The following is a 10,094-nucleotide window of genomic DNA, read 5'->3' on the forward strand; positions in this document are numbered from 1 at the left end:
CACTTTTTGCATCCCTTTTTACATCTTCATTTGCATCATACTTTGATTCTTTTTTTGCATCTATCATTACATCCACTTTTGTTATGCCACAATTTGCACCATGTTTTTCACTCACTGTTGTATCCACGTTTGCTTCCAATTTTGCATCCATGTTCACATCCTCTCTTGCATCAAATATTGCATCTATTTTTGCATCCACTTTTATGTCAGGTTTATGCATTGGGTTTTGCATCTCGTCTTGTATCTACTTTTGCATCTACTTACATTATATCCATTTTTTGCATCCAATTTTGTTTTGCCTGTTGCATCAATGTTTGCTTCCACTTTTACATCCATTTTTGCATCTTATTTTGCATATTTTTTGTCTATTGTTACATCCACTTTTGTTGCACCATATCTTGCGCCTACCATTGCAACCACATTTGCTTCCACGTTTGCATCCCCTATTGCATCCACTTTTGTTTCATCCATTTTTGCATATACTTTTGTTTCCGTTGTTGCATCCACATTTGTTTCACCACAATTTGTGCCAAGTTTTACACCTACCATTGGACCCATGTTTGCTTCCACTTTTGCCTTCATGTTTGCATCCAAGTTTGCATTGACAACTGCACCTACTTTTGCATCCACTTTTGTGTCAGGTTTTTCATGTTGTTGTGCATCTACTTATGTTGTATCCACTTTTCATCCAATTTTACTTCTATTGTTGCCCCCATTTCTATGTTCGCTTTTGCATCCCTTTTCCAACACTCATCATATTTTTTGCATTGATGATATTCCTTATGGCATTGACAATTATGAACAATTGATGACAATGTCAATAATATTGACAATGATGAAAATGAAGATGATGGCGATGACATGAATTGTGATTATGATGATAAAGACGATAGTGGTTACAATGACAATGATGATGATGGCAATGATTATGATGATGACGATGCTAATGACGTTGGCGAATCTTCCCAATTTTAGATGTTGTCATTGTCATAATCATAAGCATTATCTTTGGTGTCATGATCATAATTTCATCTAGTTCATCATCAAAAACAATAATGGCATGAATGATGATGATGCATGATTACAACAATGTCGATAGAAATTACATTAATGATGATGATGGGGATGATAAAAATGACAATGACGATGATAATGGTGGTGATGATGATCATCATCGATCATCTGTCAAAAATAGAGTTGTTATTTCTCTTACGTATATCAATGTGTCCTAAACAACCCTTTTCTAGCACTGATCACATTTTTTGGGTTGATGATATTTCTTACAACATCTACAATTATGAACAATTGCAAACAATGTCCATAATGATGATGATGATGGCATGAATGGTGATGATGATGATAATGTAATGATGGCAATAACAATGACAAGGATGATGGTGATGATGATGACAATGATTATGATAATGAGAATGACCTTACAATCTTATGGATTCGTGAACAATTACTAGTTTCAATACCATCTTCTGGATACGTATTACTATCATACTTTTTAAATTTTCTGTCTCTCTTGAGGTATCTTACTATAATGGTGTTGTCAACACTAGAAAGATATCTTGTTGTAATGGTGGTTCTAATGTTAGCACTAGCAAAGTTTAGTAGGGAGGATGCTACTACAAGAGGAATTCCTTCTAAGTGACTATGGCATTCAAAATGAGGCTTTATGGGCTGCTTGTTAACACATGTTCTCATGCTCATATAAAATTAATGTGAAAAGTTGCTTTAATTGGTTCCCATGCATAATTGATATTGATAATGGGGTGGTATAAAATTGTAATGGGCATATCCGTTAGTTAGTTATGATGGGTCAACAACATTGAAACCATCCAAGTGACATTTCACCTTGGAACAATCGTCGCTCGTGCGAAAACACAAAGTTTATGTAAATGAAAGTTGTGATTGTAGTGGAATTAAAACCATTGAGAAATATCAAAGAAGACGTTGCCTACCAGTTTTGAAAGACAACCAAGGCATTGAACAACTATTTGCATTAGGATGTAGTGAGGGAATCGAAGGAAATTTGGCAGCCCTAAGTTGCCATTACTATTGCCAATCACACATTCAATAGTAACCATAAAAGGTAGCCACATATAAACAGAACTTCGAGGTGTTGACAGTCAGAATCTATTGTAATAGCTTTGACGTATATATAGTTTTGTGTTTAGATGAGAATGAAGTGGGCTTCATCCAGGGTTCGGCTCAATCCTCGTCCATTCCATGCAGTGGTGTTTAATTCGCCAAGCAAGAGAATATTACGTGAGTGTTCAGAGTTAAATCAACAGAAATCAAGGACGTGTGATTGTCAAATTATTGCTCCTCCCTTATGATTGAGCGCTTGATGCGATGGTCATTATCCTTGGGTGATACTTTTATTCCCCATTTTCTATTGAAAAAGTAGCGTTTTTCTGTTCGATTATGATAGGAATGGATGAACGCCGGTTTGGGTGGATGTAGACCCATGTTTTTTTGTGGTGATCTTCAAATGTCTTGAGGATAAGAAAAAAATCCTTGACCAAGGTCCATGGTTTTGGGGATGAGTTGGTCTTCTAGTGAAGCCATGGTTTCCCAACTTCAATCCTCTCACTATGTTGCCGATGACTACTCTAGTATGGGTAAGATTCCCAGTTTTCCCATTCACTTTACCCATCTAGATCTCTTAGAAAAAGTGGGCAATTTTATTGGAAGATTCGTCAAAGTAGACAGGGAAAGACTTTTGAAAGGCATTTTCACCTATGTTTGCATATGTGTTTAGGTAGATCCCAATGAAGTTTTGCGAGATAAAATTGAGCTCAAGTGGATGGGAATTGTGTATTCCCAACCCCTGGACTATGAAAATACAACTTTTTGATATAGGAATTACCAACAAGATAGACACCTTCAAACTATCTGTCCCTTTCCAATAGGGGCTTCCTCCTTACAGTCATCTAAGAACTCTAGCTGCCGTTGGAGGGATCTTAAGGAAAGAGAGGGATCCAAAATGTAACACCCCTCCCTTGTGTGTCAAACTTTGCAAACCTAAGCTGAGAAAAGCTAGGTATGATGTGTAATATAAAAAGTAAATACATTATTAATAAATTAATCACTTGGAAAAGCGAGACACCAAGAGATGAGATTCTTGCCAAATCACATTGGTGAATGGGAAAGGATAATTCTTTCATGGTAAAGCTTCTCGATTTAATTCTAGATAAGTTGGATGGATTGGAGATAAATATCCATTGAGAAAAACATAAAAGTTGTGCGGGAGAGAAAGGCAATCTTCTATGAGGAAAATCCTCATGGGAGAGAAAGGTGAGCTTTTATGAGATAAGCCTACGCAAATGGATAAAAAGATCCATAAAAGCGAGACACCGCTAATGGAAACCATATCATGAAAGAAGGTATTAAATACCCATTGCATAGATCAATTGGAGGCGGTTGATCCATGGCAAGAACCTCGACTCGGTGGTGAACTGAAGAGTCATTTCTAGGTTGGGTAGCGGTGCTCTGTTTTCCAAGTGTCGTTCTCTCTTTTGATCTAGTTTGACTCGCTTGCGTGGATTGTTCTGTATGTTGGTTTCTTACCCTCTATGTTATAGATTCCTTAGCATATGAGAGAATTTTCTTGAGTTTTAAATGCACTGCATGTGGCATTAATGAGATGATTTTATGGATGCACATAAATGAAATTCTAATTACAGTCACAGTATGTGGATCTTATGTAGAATTGGTGTTAACCTGTCTTTTGTTAAGATAGTGAATAGTCGTGCTTGAGCCGCTATGCAAATTTGTTAATTGTGGTTAAGGCTCGACTGTATAAACTATGGTACAAGTTATTTGTGCTATGCATCCAATGCTACGCTTCTGATTAATTGTGCATAATCCCTAAGATACACATGTTAACGTGTCATGCAACTGTGGCAGACGGATTATTGATTATGTATGATAAATGATTTTGTTTTGAAACGGTAGGGCCTATGGTTCGGGTTATCTAATATATGCATTATGCATTATAGGATGAATTGCATCCATTGAGGCGTTCTAATTATTTATTCGTATTGCATAAGATATATGTCGGTGGTACTTTCGGCCATGACAATAGGAATATGAACATGCTATATGGCAAAGCTAGTTATTGTAAATGGATGACCTGATCTCCATAAATGTTGGATTGAATCCTCAAAGGAGGGATACTCGAATGCGGGATATTGAATAATATTGATTGATTCCTCCTCTGTGATGTGATGTAGGCATGGGTAGAAGTGCTTGTGTTAGCTTTGTTATGAGGTAGTTGTATATGAACGCGTGTGACAACCATTACATCTAAATTTATTACAAGCTAAAATTAGTAAAGGAAACCAATATGTTGCCTTTAATACTGTGGCTAGGAGGTGTCTACTGAAAGAGGACCCAAAGTTGATCATAATTCATGGAACAAGGTATCAATCAACCTTAAGCACAATGCAAGAATAGGATGAAAACCTTAAGCATGACCACCAACTCATCGAATGGCCTTGAGGCTGCAATATGCAAGAAGAGGATGAAAAACATTGACTTTGAAAGCTTTTACAACCAGAGAACCTTAAAACCCCAACTCCCTCCTTAGGACAAGTGTATTTGAGTTTACCAAGAGTTGGCTTCCAACACACCCAACGCTCAATGCCAAACATGACATGGTACACTAAAACACAAAGACCGTAAAACCTTTCAACATATCGACAAAGTACACATTCTTCCTTGAAATACACATTCTAAGGAAACCCACAAATGACTTCTCCTCATTTTGAGGATGGTACATAAGTTAAATTGGATTGCATAGGGATTTCTTAACACAGGGTTCAAAATTATTACAACAATATACTCATTAATCACTAAATATGTCATTTGTAGGAATTGCAGTTAGGTGGGGAGGATAACACTCCTATCCATTTTTAAAGCTACACCCAATTAATAAGTTCTCCATGTGCCACAATAAATGAAATTTTTATGACTATAGTGACACATCCCTCGAGATTTCCTTCCACACCAACACTTTTATCCATGAACTAAAGAGTGACTATTTCATTATTATATTATACATACATGTTAATATAAGCATTAAAATTTGTATTCCTTTGTAAAAAATGCTAGTCCAAGAGATACATTTGATCACCTTGTCTTGTATCCAATATCCAATGTTGACCCCTATATCCTTAGATCTAGAGTGAAGGTTTCATTTCTAATGTTGTGTTTGAGCTTAAATTAAACAGACACAGAAGCCAAACGCCGTTATTGATACTTACGAAGGTGTGGCTTCATATTTGCAAGCTTGTACACACATATTCAGATTTGGGTTTCATGGAAATATTTTCTTGCTAAGCAAACTAATAAACCTCTATACAAAGTCGACCGCATGAATTATGCACGACTGGTTTTTGAAAATTCCCCTAAACGGGACTGTGTTTTATGGAATGTGCCCATCAGAGGGTACGCCATGAATGGACCCTGTGAGGAAGCCCTCCTACTCTATTCCCAAATGCGGCAGAAAGGCATACAGCCCGATGAACTCATTCTTCCCTTTATTCTGAAGGGGATGAAGGTTCATCATTTTATAATAAGAGCCGGATTGGATTGCAATCTATTTGTGGGGAACGCCCTTCTTGCTCTATATGCAAAATGTGGAAGTATAGAGAACGCACGCCAAGTGTTTAACAAAATGTGTGAGAGAGATTTGGTGTCATGGAACTCTATGATTGTTGGATATTCTCAGAATGGACATGCCTATGAGGCATTGACGCTTTTCCATCAAATGCTGCTAGAGGAGGTGGTACCGGGTCCCGTTACTATGGTTAGTTTTCTCCGAGCATGTACATAGGTCGAAGCTCTTCAACGAGGTAAGTGTGTGCATAGTTACATGATTAGAAATGAGATTGAGATCAACATCTTTGTAGATACCTCCCTCACAGATCTCTATTCGAAATGTGAAAGTATTGAAATGGCACGTCTATTGTTTGACAAAATGTCTTGACAGAGATGTTGTGGCATGACTGCATGCAGTCAAAACACCCACGAATGTGATGTAGGTTGGCTTCACGCCACTGTGCTCCATATGAGAAAAGAGCCCAAGAGCATTTTCAGCATGCCCATTCATACCAAGACCCTCAATAATGTCTTGACCGTTTCAGAGGGGCTATTGCGAGGTTTGCGTAATGGAGTTCGGACAGATTCAGGACGGGGGGGTTTTCTGCATTTTAAGACGGTGATTCGAGGTTTTGTTTCTGAAGCATAAAATCTCTGTAGCGAAAATGAAGTCTTCTCTGAGGAAGCTGCGAGGGTTTTCACTCAGCAAACATGGAGTTAAAGAGAAACTGGGCACGGTCTATCACAGCCAGAAGCAGCAGCAGCTGCCACCTCCGGCTTCCCTGGACGAGCTCGTTCAAGCTTCCCAGGTACCGATTTCATGGATCATTTTTCAAGTTAGGGCATGTTGTTGCGTTATTTATATTTTCAAGAAAATTGAGCTTTTTCCTTTAAAAGAATTCGCGATAAAGAGGTTCTTGTTGCGTTTTAGAGATAGCCTGTGACGAATGATTTTCAAAAATGAAATGTGAAGCGTTAGTTCTCTTGATGAGTTCAGAATGTAGTGATTTCTTTGATAAATTGTAAAGTTAGGACAGGTTATGATATTTCAGGTTTCAAGCATGGAAGTTGAGCTTTGCCTTAAAATGAATTGCCTTTTTTTGCCCAAAATGGTTTTCTTCGAGTTATGCAGATCGAATTTAGGCGATGATTTAATCATCTAGACAATTCTAGAGGTTTATTAAGCCCGTCCTAACTTAAAAAAATATAGTGCATGAAATCACTACATCCTAGACTTCTAACATTTAATCCCAATGTTTTTTACACTGGATCTGTAAACCCGATAACAATCACTTCCGACGTAGCATTTCAATTTCTTTAAAAGCAAAGCGCGGTTCGATGCTTAAAACTTCCAATATCACAAAGGCCTGTCCTAACTTTAGAGATAATCAATGAGGTATTCATTTAAAAGCAAAACTCTATGGCCGTGTGTGAAACTAAAATATCACGACAGCCTGTCCTAAGTTCATAGATAATCACTGAAGTGTTCCTTTCGAATGAAAGATTAATTTCCATGGGTAAAAGTTCAAATATCAGGATAGCCTGTCTTAACTTCACCGATAATCAATGAAGTCGCTAGATAGAAAATCCTAGAAGTTTTTGATCACAGTGGCGGAAAGAACATAACTTGTTAGGTCATTGAGATGTTGCCTTTGGCAATCGGTGACCCCAGGGCTTGATCTCGTCACCTCTGGCTGGCATGTGTAAAGGGCTATCATGCTATGTTGAGGGTTGATTGTTATGTTATTTGAAGTTTTATGCATGTAGGTTGAGCTTTACATTCAAATGAATTGTAGCATTATGTTAAAAGGGTTCTCGTTGAGTCTTTGTTGTTAACGATTTGCTAAGTTGATCAAATTTAGGGTTGTAAACATGAATCATCACGCTTCTAGATAATGCGAGAACTTTTGTGTGTTATGTAACATGTTGAAGTGCAGAACTGAGTGGCTCGTTGAGAGGTTTACTTTTGCAATTGTTGATTTTGCACAGTTTGAACTTGTGACCTCTAGCTGGCATGTGACAAGGGCTAATCGTATGACTCGCTGAACCTAAATTGAGTGAAAAATACAGCTCAAAACACTTCAAGTCAATGAGAAGCCATCTGCTCTGGAGGAATTAAATTGTCTATGAAATTTAAATACAGAAATTTTGAGTCTTAATTAGCTTAATGTTGCTTAGGTTCCATTCCCAAAAAATGATTGGCATTAGGAAGTTTGAATCTCTTTTCATTCAACAGTGTTGTTTAGATAATATCTCAGCACAGTCGTCTTCAATATCGTTTCATGCTGCATGCTTTGATTTTTGGGGTAATTAAGATTTTATTAAAATACAACTTGTAACAAAATGAGGATAATAATGGTTTCCCCTGTTGATTCTGAGTATGTGCTATATTTTTTATTGCTTTACATCTTTCAAAAAAAGAGAGGACTTTAACATCTCCTTACTTGAAATTCCTGGTTTAAACCCTTATATGTTCATATTGAATATTTTGTTGCATGTGTTGTTAATCAGGCATAAGTTTTATTCAGTTCTGAGTAAATATTGCAGCTCAAAGTACAACAAACCTAAACTTATAAAAGTTTCATTCTAACACTTTTTCATCCAACTTTTAATTTACTATTAACAACCACTGAAAGTCGTCCCCATTCTACTGATCAGCTATAGTTAGCTTATCTTAATTAATTAAGCGTAAGTTGTATCCAGTTCCAAGCAAAATGCTGTAGTTCAAAGTACAACAAATATACTAATGAAAATCATATTCTAACCTTTTGCTATCCAACACATTATCTTAAAATTTATATCCATGAATAACCTGTGGCAGTCATTCCTAATCTAGTAAGTACTAAGCAGCTAGAGTTAGCTTATCTAAAACTACTTCTACATCATGCATTTGCCATTTTAAACACAAAGTCAAATTCTTTTTCGTTATTGAGAGTGTTTATGCTAAAGACAATAAGGGTGGCTCTTAAGTTTTTTGTTTATGTGCTACAGAATCTCCTCTACAGTAAGCGAAACCATTCTAGGTGCGGGGTAGGATGTGCAGGGTTGAGAGGGAGACAGATGCTACTTGCCTTCCTTTGTTCTCTCGACTCAGGAACTTGTCTGTTTGCTAAACATTAGAGGAATTTTTAACCTTTTAGAAGTTGATTATATGGGAGAAGACAGTCAGGATTCAAAATAATAAACTTATGTTCTTTAATGAAATACCACTGGAGTGTTTTTGGTCATTCGTACTGAAAGAATTTTTGGTCATTCTTACTTTCATCTACATTTTTGTAATTAACTTGTACTTCAGACTCTTTTTTTTTTTAATTTTTTTTTTCGTGTCTCCCATATCTCTCTTACTTTCCAACTATGTTGCATGGAGAGTCAACATGTGCCTGATGACAAATCCCTTGTACCCTACATTCCAGTGTTTTGGGGACTTAAAAATGGCTTGGGAATGTCCCAGAATAGCTGGGGGCATCATGGGAGACATGGGAACTTCTAGGGCATTCCCAATCCGTCCCTCACAAAAATATCTGGGACAGTCAACTGACCCTTGAACCTACTGACAGTTCAAGATTATATCTATATATATAGATATATATAACCTAAATCCATCCCTGCACCTGCCTGAAGTCTAAATCCTACCTGCTTCTAATTTTCTAAATCCTACCTGTCATCTCAGCATATCATTCTAAAATTGTTCTCAGCAATTCCTTTCTGCGGCGCTGGCACTCACAGACTCCAGTGCATCATACTCTCAGTCAATACTTGCTATTCCTCTGCAATTCTTATCCCTGACTGTATTTATAATCTTTATTAGTGTCAGGGGGGTGGGCATCAACGGCGGCTTTTGGGATCTATTTAAATTTTCTCTTTGAATTTATTTAAATTCTTATTCACAGTGTTTCTTATTTGCAATTGGAATTTATTTATTTAAATGTTTTATATTTATCGTGGTGAATTAAGAAAAAAATATTATTATTATTATATTTAATATTTTATTATTTTCAAAATTTTAAATATTTATGATTACTATTACTATTATTATTATAATATATAAAATAATTTATATATTATTGCCATCTCCAACTTTCTGTCCCCTGAAAAATTTGGGGGTGCACTCTGGTGGTTCCGGAAACTTACCCACCATCCCTGCTACCCCCGGTCCCAAAGCCAGTGCGACATAGCTTTCTAACTATGTGTTTGCTGCAGCAAGGTGGTACAATTCGAGTTCAATTACTTTTTCCAGAAAGGCAGAAACAAGTTAGTTGCTTGCAGTTGTCTCAAGTTATTTTGCTTCATTGAATAGAGTGAGAAGTCCTCATGAGTCAAGGCCAGTATAATCCCCATGAGATTTGAACCTTTCTGAACATTGCAAGTATGAATTCTATTCACCATTTCGACTGACCATGGAGAGTAGTTGCCTAAGATACAACTGTTTGCAGCTGAGTTAAGGTTACTTTTCACTAATAAATAAACTAAGCTAAATAAAA

General features: G+C 36.8%; 1 protein-coding gene across 1 annotated transcript; it reads left to right on the forward strand.

The window, feature by feature from the left end:
- The first annotated feature begins 5,386 nt into the window (after positions 1 to 5,386).
- On the forward strand, positions 5,387 to 6,262 carry LOC149217782 (pentatricopeptide repeat-containing protein At3g22690-like). Its single transcript, XM_089390348.1, has 2 exons — positions 5,387 to 5,821; positions 6,005 to 6,262. The coding sequence occupies exons 1-2, from the start codon at positions 5,387 to 5,389 to the stop codon at positions 6,260 to 6,262; spliced, it is 693 nt and encodes a 230-aa protein (XP_089246474.1).
- The last annotated feature ends 3,832 nt before the right edge of the window (positions 6,263 to 10,094 follow it).

Source organism: Pinus tabuliformis, chromosome 1_1 (genome assembly GCF_031772625.1).
Source record: "Pinus tabuliformis cultivar Carrire ecotype Pingquan chromosome 1_1, CPIR1, whole genome shotgun sequence".
Classification (NCBI taxonomy): Eukaryota; Viridiplantae; Streptophyta; class Pinopsida; order Pinales; family Pinaceae; genus Pinus; species Pinus tabuliformis.